General features: G+C 54.7%; 5 protein-coding genes across 5 annotated transcripts; 2 read left to right on the top strand and 3 right to left on the bottom strand.

Moving 5' to 3' along the window:
- Positions 1–668: 668 nt before the first annotated feature.
- B0T26DRAFT_745319 (exocyst complex component Sec3-domain-containing protein) lies at positions 669–5088 on the bottom strand (the record flags this gene model as incomplete). Its single annotated transcript, XM_060444550.1, has 4 exons — positions 669–1647; positions 1732–2855; positions 2911–4880; positions 4983–5088. 4 exons carry the CDS (start codon positions 5086–5088, stop codon positions 669–671), a joined length of 4179 nt encoding a protein of 1392 aa, XP_060302136.1.
- Positions 5089–5785: 697 nt separating this feature from the next.
- B0T26DRAFT_669678 (uncharacterized protein) lies at positions 5786–6476 on the top strand (the record flags this gene model as incomplete). Its single annotated transcript, XM_060439089.1, has 3 exons — positions 5786–6048; positions 6124–6211; positions 6273–6476. 3 exons carry the CDS (start codon positions 5786–5788, stop codon positions 6474–6476), a joined length of 555 nt encoding a protein of 184 aa, XP_060302135.1.
- A 54-nt stretch (positions 6477–6530) lies between these two features.
- Positions 6531–9357, bottom strand: B0T26DRAFT_683280 (uncharacterized protein). The gene has a single exon (XM_060440800.1). The coding sequence runs from the start codon at positions 9283–9285 to the stop codon at positions 6658–6660; it is 2628 nt and encodes an 875-aa protein (XP_060302134.1). The 5' UTR covers positions 9286–9357; the 3' UTR covers positions 6531–6657.
- Positions 9358–10071: 714 nt separating this feature from the next.
- Positions 10072–15392, bottom strand: B0T26DRAFT_632923 (uncharacterized protein; the record flags this gene model as incomplete). Its single annotated transcript, XM_060436488.1, has 3 exons — positions 10072–10268; positions 10330–10479; positions 10535–15392. The coding sequence occupies 3 exons, from the start codon at positions 15390–15392 to the stop codon at positions 10072–10074; spliced, it is 5205 nt and encodes a 1734-aa protein (XP_060302133.1).
- Positions 15393–18088: 2696 nt separating this feature from the next.
- B0T26DRAFT_817079 (thiamine diphosphate-binding protein) lies at positions 18089–20019 on the top strand. The gene is made up of 2 exons (XM_060447388.1): positions 18089–18986; positions 19044–20019. The coding sequence occupies exons 1-2, from the start codon at positions 18360–18362 to the stop codon at positions 19815–19817; spliced, it is 1401 nt and encodes a 466-aa protein (XP_060302132.1). The 5' UTR covers positions 18089–18359; the 3' UTR covers positions 19818–20019.
- The last annotated feature ends 97 nt before the right edge of the window (positions 20020–20116 follow it).

Below are 20116 nucleotides of genomic sequence, written 5' to 3'. Positions count from 1 at the left end.
CGATTGAGTTTGACACTACGGCACGGCGTGAGTCTTCTCGGTGTACGTATCATCGGCAAATCCATGGTTGTGCCGAACCTTGACGGCTTCGGGCCGTTCAAAGTCTGGGTGTGTGTGGAGCGAAGCGGCCGGCATGTGATGCGCCAATTGTAGTTAGCCGGATTCGAGAGCCTTTCGTGTTGGACTTGTGCTTCGTGCTTCCGCCGGGTATTGGCTTCCTTTTCGTGACCAACTTTAATCTATATATCGCATAGTTTATCCACCGTGAACCACATTGAATTCTCTACCATGTTTCAACACCAAAAGTCCCAAAGTGTGAAAAAAGGTTGATATATAATGCAAATTAGATTGTTCTCGTCGTAGTAGTAGCAGATAAAAAAAAGGACACATGAAATAGAAATGAAGATAAAGAAAACCCCTACACCCACTGACTCGCCCTCTGCCCCCACGTTTCCCCCTTCATCCTCAGAAGCCGGGATCGCCACATCGCACCGCATCAAGCCAGTATGGACCACGTTTTGCCGTCTCTACCAAGTCCGTTCCAGCTTTTCATTGTTGTTGTTTTTTATACACACGCGCTCGGTCGGTCGGGCCACAGCTTACGTCCCGCTCCTTCTACTTTCTCCCTCTCCTTAAACCAAAACTGGATGGACCGGATATCTCAGTGCTCACCTCCCAGAAACCGAGAATGCACTTTTGACCTCTGTGCGGGGCCATTCAAAGAGCACATCGCCGCCATACACGTTCGTCGTGATGGCGCCGATGCGCAGCTCCACGTCCGAGTAGAAGCGCTCGCATTCGCGGAGCACGCGGTTGACGAGGTTCTTTGAACTGCTGCTCAGGGTCCCCACCCCACCGCCAGGCAGTGACGAGTCGTCGGCGTCGCCAAAGTGCTTTTCAACACGCTTGCGGAGCGTCTCGATGCCCTTGCGTACTTCGCGCGCGTCGTAGCCGCCGAGGATCTTGTTGAACGTTGCCTTAGAGTTGCTGGGCTGAGCGGCAACGGCGGCGGGCGACTTGGCACCGCTGGCGAGCTGGGCCTCGATATTCTCGAGGTACTCGAGCAACTTGCCGAGAGGTCTCCGCATGACGGCGTTGAGGTAGAGGCCCATGTGCTCGGCAAGCTCCTGCTGGGCCGCCTCCTTCCAGTCATCGAGCACCTCGAGCCCACGCGGGTTGTCCACCTCCTCGAGGTAGTGGTTCATGTTTTCAATGAGCAGAATGTGGAAGTTGAGCGTCTCCTTGTCTTCGGGGTCGGCCGAGTTGACACCAGCGGCGCCGGCTGCACCCACAGCTGGGTTCTCGCGCGCAATCACCTTCAGCGAGTCGAACATGGACTTGAGGATTCGGTCGTACTCGCGGTCCACCATGCGGCGGACGCTCAGACTCGAGTCCACACCCGAGAGCATGTTCTCCACCGCGGTTGAGAATTGTGGGAAGATGCGCACGAAATGGATGACACCTTTACGCTTCTTGATCTTGACCTTCGTCTCCTCGATGGCCCGGATTTGGTCGTCGACAAACTTCCTGAACTTAGCTTCGAGGTTGCCGTGAAGCTTCTGCAGCATGCTGTTGAGGAAGTCCTGGTTGGACTGCCCCATGTCGGCCATCTTGCGCTCTAGCGTCCCAAGAATGCCAACCCCTTGTCTGAGATAAAGTTAGCAAAACAAGAACCAACCGAAAGGATAGACCAAAGGATAGACCGCCGACACAGCGAGCACCTCAACTTACAGTGGATCCATGTTCAACACCCAGTCCATGAGCTGCTGCAAGTTCGGCTCCAAGAACAGGAAAACCGCCTCCATGGCGCGTGTCACCCTGCGGGCAAGCTCACGGTCCGGCTCCATTAGCCGGTGCCGCTTTAGGTCGCCACCTCGGCGGTCGCGGGGCCTCGATGTCGCCACAAGATCCGGGAAGTCTGCCTGCTCCAGCGTCGTGGCATGGAAGAAGTCGACGATGAAATTTTGTTCCATTTCCACCAAAGGCAGTAGATCGTCCAGGACGCCAGCAAACACCTCGTACGGAATAGCTCTGCCGTCTGGTGTCTTGTCTAGATTCGTCCTGCTGCTCCCGTCGCCGAGTGGCGACCGGAGACTTCTGGCCAGCGTTTGGCTTCGCTTCACCGTGAGCTTCCTGGCCGTTGTCGCTAGGCCCTCCTCCTTCTTCTCCTGCTGCGACGTGAACAACAGCTCGCTCTCTTCGCCCGTCATTTTCCTCGCGTTCTTCTTCCAGGCGTCCATGGCTTCCCTGAACTCGGCCTTGTATATGGGGTGGCATCTGTCCTGGTATATCTGGACGATGCGGTTCCAGTTGTCTAGGTCAACATCCCGGGCGTAGAGAACCAAGGGGCTATATATCCAGAGCATTTCCCTCCCGGTTTCGTGGTTACGAGGGTCGACTTTCTTGGATAGGGCACCGTCTAGCGCAGATCTGGTCGCGCGGAAGGAGTCGTCAAACTGCCTTGCCATGAACTCCACCAGCCGCCGCATGAAGAGAGAGCTCTCAGCTGTGTACATCTCCTTCTTCTCCTGAACAATACGCATATTGCCATAGTCAGTGTTGAGCCCGAGCGACTGGTCTCCACTTTCATCCTCGCTCTTACGCGAGTCATTGTTGCCTATGGCCGGATCAATCTTCGTCATGGCCTTGTACAGCGTGACAAGGGCGGACTCGATCTCCTCGATGCCGCCAGAGCTGTCTAGAGGTGCCACTTTGAGAGCCTCAAGGTCGGACTCGCTGATGGCGCAGGTTTCTAGCAACGACTCTAGCTCCTTCATTAAGAGCTTCTGGTTGGCAGCCTGGACTTGGAGGCCCTGGCCTTGCGCCTCGATGTAGGCTATGTCATCGGAGAGAGTCTGCTAGTGGTCAGACGGCAGCTTCTACAACGTCAGAGATAAGGAATTGACTTACGGATAGCTCGACGCTATATAGCGTGAGTAGGTTGTCAAGCTCGTCGCATTCGTTAATTGCAAGATCAATCCCCCTTTTGATGCCATCGACCCTCTCGTCTTCCTCCTGAAAACGGGCGAGCCAGCCCCCAGCCTGGGATTTATTGAGTTCTCGATCGATGTCAGCTCGCATTTCGTCAAAGTTACGAGCCCGCATTTGCTCGCCCGGAACCCAGCCGAAATAGTCCAGCCACTTAGTAAACTCGGCAGTCTGGCTGTCTAGGATAGCAGGATCTATGCCGAGAGTGGCTAGGTACTTGACGTCGTTTCCGCTGATGATGGACTTGCGGGAGTCCTCCAGCGCCGATGTCTCTTCTATCTTCTTCTCCTTAAGTGAGGATTGAAGACTAGCCGGCCTACTGTTAGAGCTCGACGTGACCTTCACCTCGGGTATACCCGATGCGGCCGAGACTCTATCAGCAGCCTTTGGTGGTGGTTCTGGGGTAGGAGCGGGCTCTGGTGCTCTTTGAGAAGGGGCCGGCTTCGGAGCTGGGGGTGGAGGAGGCACTACAGCCGTGATACCGTCGGGGCCATCGGTGCTCTTGTTCTGGTTCTGCCGAATGCGATCTGCTGCACCCCCTGGCCTCGGCTTGAAAGCCGACACTGCCGTCGCCGCCTTCCAAAATGCTCCTGCAATTTCTCCCTTGGACTTTTTAGATTTGATCATTGGCCCAAGGCCGGGCCTGCTATCATCTGATACCTCGTCCGTGGTCGTTGGTGAAGGGACGGGGAGAGGAAGCGGCGAAACAGAGGCTTTGATGGAAGGCGCCGTCGTTTCGGAGGGTATGGGAAGAGTCCCCTGGGCCTCCCTTGCGGTGTCAGCACCGTTAACAGCCAAGCTCTGGCTATCTGATGGCTGTGGCTGATTGCGTCTGCTTGTCGAGTTCTGACGGGGTGACACCCTCTCCACGCTGCGGGGAGGGACCGCTAGTGGATCTCGACGTATTCCGGGACTCATCAGAGGCGCCGGAACCAGGTCTCTATCAGCTTGTTGCGGGCGCAGGGGATCCATAGGAGGCCGTTTTCGCGCGGGCGGCTTTTCCTCCGATACCTGGAGTTGAGGAGGTTGAGGCTCTGGACTGGGAGTAAGATAGTTTGAGCCGGCCCCGTTGACCCCGTTCCCGTTCCCGTTCCTCGACCTCGGGCGGATGCTGCTCGTATCCTCACTTCTTGCGGCAAGAGACGTGGTCACGGAGTCCTGGCTCTGGTTATTTGATGCCAGCCGCCGCAGGGATGGCTGCTCCAAGGATTTCCGTCCCGACTCCACACTTTGGGCAGGAGAAGATCTTCCATTGGGTCCATTGGGCGGCAGTGGGCTGCGAGAGGGTATTCTCTCGGAAAAGGCAGGGGGCGCGTTAAGTTGAGCGCTCAGGGTCCCCGCGCCGTTGTAGCCTGACGAGGCCGAGCCATTTCCGCTGCTAGGGGCCGTCTCGAGAGGGGCGGGCCGTGGAGGCGGGGGGCGGTCCTGTCTCCTCGGGGCTTGGGCGCCGCCCAAGACCTGCTCAAGCTCGCGCTGATCGAAGCCAGCTAGGTTGGGCATGCGGCCGCCCGTGTATTTGGCGTAGATCTTGATTATGCTGGCAATGAAGAACTTCTTCTCCTTGTCAGTCTGCGCCTGCCAGTAGTATGGCTTTCCGAGGGTAACCACAAATCCAACATCGCGAGCCGAGTCTTGGAAGGTCGGGTTGGCTGTGGGGCTCGTGAAGGACTCGATGGCCGAAAGATCGTCGAGGAACCATGTCTTGCCAATGGAGAATGTGCCGTTGGGATTCTCCTTGGACTTGTGCAGCCGCACTCGGCCAGACTTGCGCACAGCGACGATTATGACGCGGTCCTTTTCGGACTGGGATGTCCTTGCCTGGGGCGGTGGCGGAGCTGTGGGCGACGACGAGTACTCTGTGATGCGCAGGTGGGTGATATATGTCTCGAGCACTGCAGCGAGAGGAGAGAAAAGTTGTCAGCAGGATAAAAGAGCGCTGGCAAGGCGCCATTCAGGGGATAGATGGATATTATTGTGTCGGCAGGGTGCCTTACTGGAACCATCGTCATCCCTTCTCTCGAAGCAGCTGTCGATGATCCTCTTCTTCTCATCCTCGAATATGTCGGCCCTGCTCAGCTCGCGACCGTTGGTCGTGGCCATGGTAGCGGCCGGGATGTCGCTCTCCCGTCAACCCGAGGCCCTTGGTGATGCGCGGTTCATGAGCGGTAGGTAGACGGGTGCGTCGGCGGGGACTGTGACGACTGCTGAGGCTAGCGATAGCGAGGGCGCATCTTTCGGCAGGACGCCCATCTAACGATGATGCTACGCTACGGTCCTACGAATTGGTGTAGTCGTCGTTGGTTGAATCGGTTATGGTCGTGTGTCGTGTTCTTGCAAGTGATGATTGCGTATGAATTCGAATGCGGCGTGTGTTCGTCGTGGGACGCCAGCGCAAGCGATGGTTCGCCTGTCCAAAATCACTGCTTGTCAAGCGGAGCGAGCTGGGGTCTGGTCTGGTCTGGCTAGCAAGGGAGGTGATGCTAACAAATGTGGAGTGCGTGAGGCTTGCGCTTTCGTACCCCTGCTGCTGCTGTGTTTGGGGTGCCGTTCTTGGCAGCTTGGGCCCGCTAATCTCAGCACCCCGAAACACTACATTTTTGGCGGGGTCCGTCGTCAATAAGCAATCGCCTTACAACACCTGTTCCTTCCTTCGTTAACAAGTAAGCGAACTACTTGTCGCAATCACCCTACAACACTTATTCCTTCCGTCGTCAACAAGCAAGCGAGCCCTACTCCTTGCAGTCGCCCTAGATACACGCACATTCTATCTTCATCATCATCAAAGCCATCCGCCCACATGGCTGACAAGAGAACAATCGCCGAGCTCGATCGGCTATCTCTCTACCCGGCAACGCCCCCAGAGACAGAATCTCTCGCCTCTGCTGCACCGTCTGTGGGCTTGCCGGTCTCGGGCGTCAATAAGATTATCGCCGAAATTCGCAATCGCATCTGTGGCCGAGTCGAGGTCGAAGAGGAGTGGTGGTGCATCAGTCTCAGACGTGACGAGTTCAAGGCTTTCGAGGCGCGTTTGGAAGCTGAAGGGGATTACCGCTGGCCAAAGTAGTCAGCCTGTCCCTCTGTCCCTTTTACCCAGTTGTCCCTTGTTCAGCGTTGCAGTGGCTAGCCTCTAATTAGGTACGACTACTTCCCTCAGCTCGCTAAGTTCGTCCTACGTATGGCGAGCACTGTCCACGAAGCCGTTATCGGCAGATTCGAAGGCCTAGTCATAGAGCAGTTGATCGATATGAAAGGCCAAAGGGGTAATTACCATCTCCCTTACTCAGTTATATGAGTTGGTACAGAAGAGTGAGGCTTTTGATCAGACACTGAAGCGGAGGCGGGGGTCGGATGAGGTTCCCGAAGGTAGAAGCAGGCAGAACATGGTCAAGCAGAAGATGGTCCGCCCGTCGCCAGAGAAACTCCCATCCTCGGACGAGGGACGATTCAAGGCAACTGAGGAAGAAGTTGAGAAGCAGCTTAGCGACTAGGACGGAGATTATACCCTAGAGTAGGATTATATCTTGGGGCAGGTGGCAAAGATAGAGCCTGTAGAATATTTAGATCCGTGGATCCCGGGTTCTGGGCGCCACCCCCATATAGTAAGAAGCCAGGGATAGCGCGGCCCATATCGGCCCCGGAACCTCAGCCAAATCATCATCGCATTACTTTTCACCACTCAATCTCATCGTCGTCTATGTCTTCTTCCGAGCCCCAAATGACCGGCGGTTGCCTGACGTCGTCTACCAATAAACTGTCTGGCATTATTACTTGCGACGACAGGTTGATGCCCCTGGCTCCGGAAGGGAGTCTGACTAAACTTCCGCCGTCCTCGTCTGCCTCATTGTTGATCAGAAGTAGAGATGATCCACTTGAACCGGGCATCGGCCTTGTCGGGGCAGACAATGTATCTTCCCTGCCTTCCTCCTCCCCTCCCGTCTCGGAGACTGCAGGGCTAGGGCTTGACGGTCCGCTTGCGGTCGTTGCCTGAGACGGCCGGAAAGGAGAAATCACGGCCGCCTTGCGAGATGGCGTTGTCCTCTGCTGTTGGTGCTGCTCCTGGCTCCGGATACGGCTGCTTGATCTTGTCCTAGCAGTTAGTAACGCTGGTCGTGCGAAAACTCCTCCAGGTGTCGCAGTCGCCGCATTAACAGCAGTAGTAACTATTGCCGATGGAAACTTTTTGGCCACCGTCTGAATCGGTTCTTGGCTTGCTGGGATCACATGCTCGCGCCCCAGGCCCGTTTGCGAGGATGACGGCACCATCTGTGTCGATTGAATTATATCGCTGCGAATCTGTTCTTCGAGTTCCTGTGAGATGCTCACACCGCCCAGTCCGTCTTCGTCCCATTCTTCTAGACCTGCCTCGTCGTCTTCGTCCCCACCGGCGAAGAGAGCACAACGCAGGTTCGCCAGAAGTTGACCCACAATGGCCGGCGGTACGTATCTGTATTTCTGGGGCGGGTTATCTCCGAGCCCATTGTCCTTCATAGATGCCAGGGGAACCGGGTTGTTGAGCTCGTACACCTGCACCAACTTGTGCGCGAAGTTGAAGCCTAATGTGCCCTCGTTGAACTCTGCGTTGCCGATACCACTTTCACTGTCGATCTGTCCCGGTTCTTCTGCGGGCCCTAGAACGGCCATATACCTGACTTCGGCCACTGGGCGTGTAACATAAATCCAGCAGCGGCAAACCTGCAACGGGAACTTGTAGTTACGGAACTCGTGGTCTTTCGTGCCCTCGACAATCGCATCCGCGGGTTCTGGGTGAATTGAGATGAGAATATCCGAGCGGTCCGTCTGCGGGCCCAAGGAGCGAATGACCTCTAGAGGAACTCTTTGGCTCTCCAAGCCTTGGCTGTAGAACTGAGATCGTGCCTGAGACCTGCTCTGAGATTTGCCTTGAAGCTTGCCTTGGGTGTGCCGCGGAAGAGATGGGGACGCCATTTTCCGGAGCGGCCGTGGCGTCTCTTCAAACACCTCGCCGGGAGTCGATTGACGCAGTTCTATCTGCACTCGGCGAGGGGGCAGAGTCGGCGTACTAGGACCCGCAACAACTCTGGAACTTGAAGATGGCAGCTGCAGTTGGACTCGCCGAATGGCTGTGGTTGGTGAAGCAGGTTCGCCGCCGGCCTCCCTGGCACTGGAAGATACGGGTTGCATCTGAACTCGCGGGGCCGGGGTCAGTGTGGTAGGGGCACCGACGTTGCTTGTAGACGTATCTATGGACTCGCCGGCGGTTAGAATTCGGCTGAGGGCTGACACATGGCGGGAATTCTGGGTTGCGTTTAGAGGTAGCTGAGATGTTTGATGGACGGAACTGGCTTTAAGTGGTGAGGGACTGAAAGCGTCGAGTTCATCGTCTGAATCGGGTATTTCCCCAAAGACAGCCTCCATATCCCCTGTGTGAGGTCTTGTGAATGTATTTGCTCTGGGCAAGACAGAATTGTCGCCGAGATCAAAACTTGGCATTGGAATTTCTGCAAGTGGCTGGCGATACGGTCTCCTGGAGGGGGTCTCCTTAACTGGCGATGATGCGGGTAGAGATGACGAGAGACGGCTACCGGGACTATATGAGTCTTGAATCACCGAGTTCCGGGGTCTCTTGGACATGGACTCCAGTATGGGCGACGGAGCATTGATGTTGGTCGATTTCTCTTCAAGGGGCGACCTGCCTGGCATTGGACTGTATCTGTCCAACATTGGGGTAAAAGGGGTTGGCTGAGAGGAGGGAATCTCATCCAGGTTGACTTTGATCCTCTTGTGAGACGGTGTCTGTGGCGCCGACGAGGGCCGTCCAGCGCGTGGTTCCTCTCCTGCGTTCCGCTTGCCCAAGGTAGCGCCAGACGAAAATGTTAGTAGACCGCCCTCGGCCTCACCATCGCTGCCGCCATCGTCACCCCCGCCTGCGGATTCGTCTTCTTCGTCTTCCGAGTCCTTAATCAGCAACATGTCGTCATCGTCCCTAGCGCCGGCGCCTCCCCCGGAGAGAAACTGTGTAAGAGTCTGGGTGTGAAATGACGAGTTGGGCGTGTCGCCCATCGTCTTTCTGCGCTTCTGGGAACGTTTTTTGTCGACAAGCAAGGCATCGGCGTCGTCTCCTGACCCGGGCGGCCTCACATAGTCGATTTGGGTCAAGGTCTGCTGTCGCAGTGCGCGGGCCGAGGATGTTTTGCTTTTGCGGCCGTACGTCTTGACTACGCGGCGTCGGGCGGGAAACTGTGCTTGCTGTGGAGCTGGCGATGAGCCGTATATTCGCCCAGCCGGAGCCTGGATCCGTGATCTCGTGTTTGACGCCATCTGGGAGCTTTTATGATGCTATTCCCGAGTGGAAGCAGCCTCGGTGCTATCACTATGTTGCAGTCAGTGATGGGTCGGAATGCGTGGACGCGGGGGACGCGTCGACGCGCCTGAGATTGACCTGAAAGCTAAATTGAGTGGGGCAACTTGCTCTTAGCGTGTTAACCCTACCGCCTACTATGTAAGGAAGTCGAACCAAGTTCCCACTCTACCTTACACCACAAACCTTCACCCTTTCACGACCAAGGTTATCCGTAGGGGTGCTTCGTAGACACTGGACCTAACGGCCGCATTTGTTCGCCACTTGTCTTGTCCGCAATCATCAGAGTAGCTCTACCTAAGACTACACTCGAAACGCTATTGACGGTGGCTTTGGCTCTGCCACTGCCTGCTCTCCCTCGTGAAGCCCTACCTCTCCCTCGCTGAAAATAATTGCCAGTCTAGTACTCTGTAGTCATCCCACGGCAATCGTGAGGGTGGCATGATGAAACAGTAAAAGAAAACAAAATTACCAAAACACAAATGGACCTATGCCGTCCATCGCCATCCACCTTCCCATGAACGTCAATTAAGCCTGAATAAAAATAATGCGGATGCTCCCCCAATTTTCCGTATGAAATCCATTCCCCGAATGCTTCCGTACCGTCTATGCTGTTACTACTGTAATGTAGCACGAGTGGGAGTGGTGGAGTCGTGCAGAGACCGAGCAAATAAACGTTTCCCGTCAAGACCGCATTGTTAGGCCCGTAAACCGGTCCTAGTTCCATTATCTTGTTGTCGCTTGCTTTACGACAAGTGGAAAGCTCCTTGACCTTCCTTGATGGCGGTAAAGAGCTGCTTACGCAACACGTCGATGTTTGAGTAGTCGGGCAATTTGAGGTAATTGACACACGTCATGACGCTCGGGAGATAGTCGTCCGAAGCATATGGCGCTTCGCTCGGCTTGCATACCACTGTAAACATTGGCGTCAAGCTCCTGAAGCCTATATACATTTCTGTCAGCTAAAGCTTGAGGTAGGTCTATCCACTGTTGGAGATGCATACCGCCAATGGGAAGCTTTGGGCTTCCTGTGGTAAATTGTAAAAAGTCGCGACGCTGTACCGGAGTAAGCTCGCTCATCGTCTGCAGTAGGTTTTTGACGCTCTTGCTGTCCATGTTGAACCCGTGGTCTGCCTTGATTGAGTCCATAAGTGCTGAATCAAACTGTTAGCAAAATGATTGAAGTAGAATTCTTGGCTCGAGACTCACTTTCGAGAGACCAGTCTTCATCCACGCGGCCGAAGAGATTGCACAACTCATCAGGAGTGAAGGCACTGAGGGCCGAATATGGGAAGACTTGAGAAAATCCTGCCCGAAACGCCTCAACCTGGCGGCGAACACCACTTCCGAGCGTCATGTCAATGACCTTCTCAAGGAACAGGTCCACATTCTCCATCGTTAGTCTGGTCTGAGATCCATTGGGGATCAGCTCGATATCCGGGTACCCTGGGAGGGTAAAATCGATATACAAGTCGTCAAGCTTAATCTTATCAACCACGATACTCTCCACATCTGCTACTTTCTGGGCCGCCGTGCGAGTTGGATCCTCGTCGATTTCCCTCTTAGCTAGGGCAAACTTCTTGATTGTCATCAAAGACCTTGCGATGACTGGATCAACAGACCTAATCGCTCCCAGGGACGGGCGCACAGCGTTGGACTCGTTGTCGATTCGGAAGAAAATCGGGTTCAAGTTGATGTCGATGATGCGAGAGTCAATCATGGAGCGCGCGACAAATTTGCCCAGGACTTTGAAGAGCTGCAGGATCTTCTCGCCTTCTTCTGTGGTCACGAATTCGTCACTAACTGGCCGGGGAAACAATCCGTTCTGTCCAGAGACAAATTCATCATCTCTATTGGGGTCATTGTCGCGCCAAAGCTTCAACTTCTTCTTTGAGAACTCCTTCGAGACCGTGGAGTAGAACTCAAGTGTAGGGCCAAGACCCGTACCGACTTCCTCGAAATACTCGACCTCGAGGATGCTTTGGGAGGCGCCGTACAATTCCATGACCTTGACAGCCGATTCAAGAATCTTAGACCGAGAGATCCGAACCTTCTGGCGTTGCAGGCGTCCAAGGAATGGCCGCTCGTCCCGACGGTCCCTCCGAGTTTCTTCCTGAGACTGAGCATTCTGCCAGCGACTCATAGATCTGGCATAGCCAAAAGAAGTAGACTGCAGGAAAAGGTGACGTGTTTCAAATGGGAATAAGAATGGATAGAGTCTCGCCAGATCCTCACTCCAACTTGGAAGACAGTTGCTCGCCACGATCAGGGGCTCCTCTAATTGGCGGTTCAGCTTGGCCGTGAGCTTTGTATTGACAAACTGGGACAGTGGCTCGACGTTAACCTTTAGCGTCTCCTTGTTCTCGACGAGCACGTCGTCGATATTGGCATTCAGATCGTGCAGCTTCTTCAACAACCGAAGAATGGATGCCGTGGTTGGGTACTTTGCAAGAGATCCCGGTGTGCCACCATCTTCTGTTTCCAATCCTGCGTCGAAAGATGACGAAAATGGGATGGACTCGGCAGGAGGAGGACCACGCACTCGCTTGAACTTGATTGGATGTACAGCCGACCACACATTTCGGCTCAGATGATCATCGGATAACGAAGCAGAGCCGTGGACTGCGCGGTAGATAGTCGTCTCATTCGGAATAACCTTTCCGTCCAGACTGAACTCAATATGCCAGTCTTGGGGCACGGCCTGGATCGCGGCGGCGTACGACATTGGTCGTGAAGATGCAGAAGGCGTGGGGGTGCTTTGCAACGCGGCGGTCCAGGCACTCGCTCGACTTGGCAACGATGTTGCAGACCGCGTCTGAGACGGCGTGGGGACTCGAGTTCCGTCTTCCTTCCGGGCAGTGATCTTACCACCAGCTGCCACTTCCAAGGAGACAGCCGATGGATCATCAGGCGTTGGGGCATCCTCCATTCCTTCGTCAAGGTCACGAACCACGCTAAGGGCGCTTCCCTCGCCCATGTCCTCATCATCCGATAGCTGCTTTTCATCAGCGCACTCTAGTGCATTCTGGAGGTCGTCGCCGTCATCCGGAGGAGGACGTGGAGGCGCAGCTTCTGACGCCGTCTGTCGACGCGAGGACCTGCGCAAGACAGCCTTCTCTCTAGAAGCAGGAGGATCCGGCGTCGAAGGTGGCTCGGGGCCGGGCGTGGATTTCGACTTTGACTTTCGCGACGATCGCGAGCTTGGCTGTTGGGAAGGCGCTGTCGGAAGAGGTGGTCCTGGCGTCAACTGGCCGGGAGGTGGCATGGCACGTTCTACTAGTCGGGCAGCTGCCGCGCTCAAGGGATGACTAGAGCCGGCCATGGCAGCCAAGGCTCTTGACACTGCATCCCTCCGCGCCCCGGTGCGAGATCGGTCAACGCTGATTCTAGGCCGCAGATAGTCATCCAAGGATTTGAAAGTTGTAATGGCGTGGATCGAAACCATAATGTTCCGATAAGGAACAGGAACGTTCGATTCATCATCTGCTACCAGTTTGAGACGGATTTGCTTGGCAAGCATTGATGCTGCGCTGCTCCGATTTCCCTCAAATGAGTTGTTGTGGACTGTGAGAACCTCAAAATGTTCCGACCTGCTCAATAAGTCCTGAAGCTTGTGGATCATGACGCTCAGAGGGGTCGCGGGGGAATCTGCAGTGGCAGTCTTTGGTTTCGACTTGACGGTGTATCCCATAAAAACCTGGAGAAATGCGGACTGGGCGGCGACGGCAAGCTGCTCATCCGGGTTGCTGAAAACCAGTTCCAGAACGCGGACAACTCCAGATGCGAGCAGTTCCGCACTTGTAACGCTCTCCAGCACGTCAGAGTCAAAATAAGATGCCAGCTTCTTGAAGAGCTCAGTGCCGCTGCCAATAGGGAGGTTCCCTGAGGTACGGTGTAGGTAGAAAGCCTCAATATCGACAGCCAAGGCTGAGAGGCTTGCTAGAATTTTAGCAGCCTTCTTCTTCATGCTCTTACCCTGCTTCTCCGTTTCGTGCGTTTCGAGAAATTTCCTCGCAACTTCCGCAATTCTTGATTTTGTGGACTGGATATCCGATACAATATGTCGCGGAGGCCCATCAATCGACATGGTGGAGCCTTCCGAGCTCACTGGTGAGCCTGACATATCATCTCGGTGACGCTCATGATCGTTTTCGTTTTCCTGTTCATCGTCTTCGTCGTCATCGTCAGACGAGTGATGCGAAGGCTCTTCCTCGGCCTCATCATCATCCCCGTCGTCATCTTCGGCCTCAGAGTCGGCGTGCTCGGAAGGCACATCAGCAGGCTCTGCAGAGGAACGGCTTTCAGCCTCTGGCTCAATTGCAACCTCCGATTCATGTGAGGGCTCCGGAGTCTCAGCAGAGTCATTGGCTGCAATAGATTTTGTCTCGGGCTCGGGCTCTTCTGTTGCAAGCTTGGTGATTTCCGATATTACGCCCTCGCGGTGAAGTTGATAACGGTACACAGAATCCAGACGGGTCATCAACAGCTCGGTGGCTTGCAGCGCAAGCATGACCAACGAAGGATGATCTTGCTGAGACAAAATGGAAGCTAGGAAAGATGCATAAGGCACAGGCTTGAGAGCCTCCACTAGAATCTTCTCATCCAGATTGGAAAGCATCTTTAGTTGGGCAGTGAGAACCTTCTGTCGGACGGTGAGGTTAACTGTACTTGAAAAAGCATCGGTGAGGGTCGGAAAGAGAATGAGGGTAAACCGCCGAACTTCATCTTTGCAGCCGTCGAGGAGCTCGACCCGTTTCTCGTTTGAAGTCTTCTTACGAGGTCCGACAGAGGACGGTGTAATGGGTTCCGCCGGCGAGCCAATGTCGATGAGGTCGCCTGCTGTAGGGTCTACAGACTTGGGCAAGTTTGGCAAGAGCTCGCAAATAACGTTGAGCGTCTCAATGATTTGCTCTCGTGGGCGATGAATCAAAGCCTGCATAATGAGCACACTGTCAAGCTTGGAGGCAACATCGTCGGTGCCGCTAGGAGGGGAGACGCCAGTGAGAATCTGGTAAAGGGTCTCAACCACATTCAACTTGAAAAGATCGGCCGAGAGACGTGGGCTTGCACGGGCGGTAAAGGCGAGAACGCGAAGGAACTGTGTGTGAATATTGGGCCCAATAAGGTTGGTAGTTCCTGGAAGCAGCAGGCGAAGAATTGCCCGAAGTAAGTCAACGCTCACAAGCTCCTCCAACTTAGACGAGTGATACTTGAAGCTCTCGACAATGCGTGATACGCATATTGAGGCCTGCTCGACGACCCGCTGATCATTGCTCCCTAGAACATTCAGAAGCGTGGGCATGACGTCGCGTATGACAGGGAAAGACTCCTCAGGGATATTACGACAACAGTTGGCAGCCGTGGTGACTGCGACTCGCTGGGTGCTGGTGGCGAAGAACTCCAGGTACGATAGGCATGCAGTCAGCCCTCCTTCCCGAACAATGGCAGAAGGGTACTCAATCGAAATCTTCTCCAGCGTGCTGAGGGCTTGCTCGGCAAGGTCAATGAAGGAGATTTCGAGCAGCTTCTGGCAAAGGAGGGGAACTGCTCCGCCGTAGACAACGTTGGCCGTGCTGGCCGGCAGAGCCTCCATCAAGTTGGCCAAACACCGGCAAGCCAACAGCATAACCTCTGGGTTTTCCTCTCCCGTGATCTCATTAGGTTGCATCAAAGCCACCAGCTCTTTCACAAATGCATCAGGCGAGAAATGACCCGACAGGTTGTCCTCGTTGGAAACCAGAAGAATCTCCGAGAGCTCTTGCAACGCAATCAACTGTATGGTGAGGTCCTCTTTTTGCCGGATGTTGTTCAGAACTTCGCGTAATCGAGAAGAAAGGCCCGAGACCATGCCAGTCAAAGCCCGGAGCGTGTTAGAAAGACCGTGCACGGCACCTCCAGGGCCACCAAACCCGCCAAATGGATCGTCATCGTCCTCGCCATCATACCGGTGATGATCCTCTTCGTCATTGTCGTCGCTATCTTCTTGGTGGTTGTCTTCGGGAGGCGGTGGTGGGGGGGGTGGCGCGGGCGCTGTGGACTCTTTCTCATGTTCTTCAGTACCACTCATTACCACGTCCTGGTCTTGTGCATCGGTGGAGAGTCGCTTTGATCGCCGGTTTGAGGAAGGTGTCGTCGAGTCTTGTTTAGGGGATAGAGTGAGATTCGGAGCAGGAGGGGAGGATGACTGCAGGAGTTGGGACAAACCTTGACCATCCGGAGAAGCCTTCTTGTTACGACTGGACCGCCGGCTCGGGGATGCCGAGAGCGGATTCTCGGGAGGATTGGCTGGACCAGCTGGTGTCCTATGTAGATAAACACAAAAGGTTAACAGGCGTCCCAGGAAGATGCATATGACACTAGATACCAAACGCACTCAGAGCTTGACATAGTCGCTGGAGCCTTGCCCTTCCTGCGGCGTGATGCTGTCGAGGCGACTGGGGGAGGAGCAGGAGCTGGCGGTGGCTGCGGTGGTGCTTGTACCACCCGTTGTCTCTTGGACCGACGGCTTAGGTTTCCCGAGTCCGTCACACCCGCGGCAGGACTGGTGTCGGAGGCGTTCTTGCGTTTCCTGTTGCTCGGCGCAGGGGCTGGTGTCTGGACGGCAGGTGGAGGGGGTGGTCGTCGGGAAGGTGTAGCGCTAGCAGCGGGAGAAACGACGGCACCGGCACCGGCAGCAGCAGTGGCGGCGGCCGAGCTTGCGGAGGCGGCTGCTTGGCTCGCTGCTTGACGGGCGGACGAGCGGGTAACTCTAGGCGACATGAGTAAATACGTGACTGAGGTGAGTCATGAAGTTTAAAGGAAATGACAGTGGGTAGTAATAAACAAGAGGCAGGAATGGGAGGAGGGCGCGCTGCAGGCTGGCCCAGCTGCGTTGAGTTCGGGTTGTTGCTGGAAGGAAGAGTATAACGTTTTGGTGCTGGAGCACCAAGGGAAGTTTGACAGAGGAGGGGCCGTGCCGTGGGGCAAAAGCAGTAGGTAGGTTGACTCGAATGACGGCGTCCAGGTAATCCTATCAGCCGACCGTAAAGAGCTCGACAGTAGCGTCCGTGTCAAATAATTTTGTACCCAGGTGCAAATTATGGCACTTTTCAGGTTGTTGCGGGGTGCAGCATATTCTTTTTTATCCTTTCTTCTTTCCTTGTTGCGTGGTCGCAGTGGTGCAGCGGCGGGACTATTGTTCCTGAATCGGAGACGGGGACAAGCGGCGGGTAGGCAGGCGGCCAGAGCTCAACTTTGACAACGGGGCAAATGCGCAACGAGAAGGAGGAAAATAAAAACGAAGTCAAATGGAAGGCAGGAGGAGGGGTAAGTACCTAGCAGAGGGAGACGCGTGCAAAGACACAGGCGCAACGGACCTAGAGGCGGAAGAAGGGGTGGACGGTACAGTTGTTGAGCTGGAGGTTGGCGACGAGGCCGAGGGCAGGCGCACTGGGTGATCGTTATCGAGAGCCGATCTGGAGCGCTGGTTTACGGAGCTTCGTTCTGCCATGGATTACGCCATGAGGCAGGCCGGGGGCGGTTCGAATGAAATGCGTCGGGGATGGAAGGGAGCGTCACTCATGAATCCGATGCGGGCTGCACGGCGATGGGTCGGCGGCGGCTTGACAAGGAGATGGAAGATCGATTACGGGCGAGTTAAGGTAGATATGTGGCCAGCGGAGATGCTGCACGGCGTTGCGGGCGATTGTGTGCTGGACCCCATAGTTTGATGTCAGTGGGCCCCTGGCGGCTCTCTAGCCCATTAAGATCCCTGCCGCAACTGAGGCCAAGGAATCCGTGGCCTAGCGGAGCCTGGCCGCGGCGCACGGAGAGCCCACAGGTCCGTCATTGGAGACAACGCAGCAATACGGTGGCCCGATATGGCGACGTCCCGAGCGTTCCAGCTAATTTATACAGCCCCGTTTCCGTCTATGATGGCACCCTGACGGACAAGGTTTCGCAGCACGAGGCGGCTACAAAGCAACAACCACAATACATGCGTCACAGTTTCGCACTGCATTGCGTTTTTAGTTCGAGAGTGTTATCGACTTTGTCGGATTGTTTTCGACACAAATTGATTACCTCGGGAAAAATATTAACCTAAATGGGTAGTTGAGTTAGGTAAGATAGAAGCTTGCGGTTCGTTCCATTTGTGAGCTAAAAAATGAAATCCACCTCGGAATGTAACGTAATCGAGACTGAATACCAAGGCAGGCCCTCTTTCTCATCATAACTGCAACCACTTTGTTGGCCCGCCGTGTGGAGTTGTTTCAACCGGGAATTCAGACCTAATAAAGAGGCACGGACGATGAGTCCGCGTTTCCCACGCACGGTTTAGGAAACAACGATAAACACGATACTTAATTCAGGCCGAAGAGTTATACAGGAGCAATCCAGCTCGATTGTCTTGTGACTAGGTTGCATCTAAATTAACCAAGTAGTGCACTACGTGAGAGACAAGAACTCATATTATCAATGTTCCCGTATCCCAATCTCGACATCTTTGGGGAGCAAACCCGAAGTTACGGTGCTGTGCAGAGAAAATAACAGAGACCTCCAATACGCTGTCTATGGCCAATATCCGTGCAATGGAACGTGATAGACAAGGTACGGACGGCTGTTTGGTGTCACTGTTTGTTTCCGCGGATCAAAAGATTGGCCGGTGAGCGAAGTGACACCTGAGATCCCCAAGGTGTGTGTAGTTTGCCTTTGCTCCATGCAAACCTGGGGTTAGCTGGAGTTTTATGGAGTCCTACATACTCCGTGCCTCCAGATACGTACAACCTGGAAGTTATTGTGGGCCGCCAAGACCCTGGGACCAGTGCCGATCCAAACACCCTGGAGTAACCGCTTTCCGTCGGCACAGTTGAACGTCATCCCAATCCCAATGGCATCCCCGCGGCTCGTCTCGAACTCGTTGCCCTACCTACCTCCTCGCCCTGGCGATGCCAACGGCTTCGGTGCTTTTCCCACTTGATTTCGATTGATATATGTTCCTAACCTGCCGCCCCCAAATCTTTTCAATTATTTGCTGAGCCGTCTTGCCGTGGTCATCATGAAGTGGGTTCGACCGAGTGGAGGCCAACAGCTCTTGGCCTCGCGCCGCGCCGCGCTCCCTTTGCTCTCCGAAAGAACGGCAGCGCTTGCAATCGTATGGTCACAGACGAACCTCCACCTCCGCAGGCGATGTGCAGGCTCGATATCGCAGCGCCCAGATGCCAAGCATGTTTCGTTCCCAGGGGCCGTCAAGTCGGCCTTCAGCAACACCATGGGCTTCGAGCAGCCGTCGACGTACCCGGCGTTATCAACATATCGCGTCGTGGACCAGCACGGAGAGGTCGTCGACCCGTCCTTTGTGCCAGATCTCGACAACGATGCTGTTGTCAAACTGTATCGCGACATGCTCGCCGTGTCAATAATGGACCTGGTTATGTTTGACGCCCAGCGCCAGGGCCGTCTCAGCTTTTATATAGTGTCGGCGGGCGAAGAAGCGGTATCGGTAGCAACCGCCTCGGCTTTGGAAAAAGAGGACGTGGTATTCTGTCAATATCGCGAGCAGGGCGTGTTCAAGCAGCGCGGGTTTACGCTGGCCGATTTCATGAACCAGCTATTTGCAAACCAAAAGGACCCGGGCAAGGGGAGAAACATGCCAGTGCACTACGGCAGCAAGGAGCTAAATATTGTATAGCTTCCGTCAAAAAGACAGACACCACAAAATATTTGCTGACATTGTCTGCAGCACAGCATATCCTCTCCTCTTGCGACGCAACTCCCCCAAGCTGCGGGAGCTGCGTATGCACTCAAGATCCAGAGAATGCAAGATCCGACAAATCCTCCACGAGTAGTCGCAGCTTACTTTGGAGAGGGAGCGGCGAGTGAAGGTGACTTCCACGCAGCTCTCAACATATCAGCAACTAGGTCTTGTCCGGTTGTGTTCATTTGCCGCAACAATGGTTATGCCATTTCAACACCGACACTGGAACAATACCGCGGCGACGGCATCGCGAGCCGGGGCATAGGCTACGGAATTGACACCATTCGCGTCGACGGCAACGACTTCTGGGCGGTTAGAGAGGCCACCAAGAAAGCACGTGAGCTGGCGTTAGAGGACGGCGGCAAGCCGGTGCTGATTGAGGCTATGACGTATCGCGTGAGCCACCACAGCACATCCGATGACTCATTCGCATACAGAGCAAGAGTGGAGGTGGAAGACTGGAAGAGAAGAGACAACCCGATTGCGAGGCTACGCAAGTGGATGGAGACCAAGGGCTTCTGGGACGAGAACAAAGAGAAGGACGCTCGCGACAGCATCAGACGGGACGTGCTGAAGGCGTTTGCCGATGCCGAGCGGGAGAAAAAGCCCCCAATTCGGGCTATGTTCGAGGACGTGTACGAGGAGTTAACGCCCGAGCTCAGGCAGCAGATGTATGAGCTTAAGAGCTATATCGAGAGATACCCAGACGAATACGATGTTGGGGAGTTTGAGAGCGGGAAGGACAGTTTGGATAGATAACTTGGCTACTATGGCTAGGTACCTACCTGGGCAGGAACGTGTATGTTTACTTTGGATACCATTAATCTCTTTGTGTTTTTTTCCCCTTTTGGCTTGGAAATGATAATATGTTGCGAGCTGGGCAAGCCAAGGTGCAGTATCTACTTTCCCACTGTGCACTTGGAGGAATTCCAGGTAACCAAAAAAAAAAAAAAAAAAAAAAAATTCCAGGCGCTGAATGCCAGCACCAAGGTCTCGTCTAGTCTTCAAATATTTAGGTTCACAACGACCTAGGTACTCTAGAGTACAAAGTACCACCA

Source organism: Lasiosphaeria miniovina (assembly GCF_030549165.1).
Source record: "Lasiosphaeria miniovina strain SMH2392-1A chromosome Unknown B0T26scaffold_1, whole genome shotgun sequence".
NCBI lineage: Eukaryota > Fungi > Ascomycota > Sordariomycetes > Sordariales > Lasiosphaeriaceae > Lasiosphaeria > Lasiosphaeria miniovina.
This window is presented reverse-complemented; position numbering and strand designations above follow the sequence as displayed.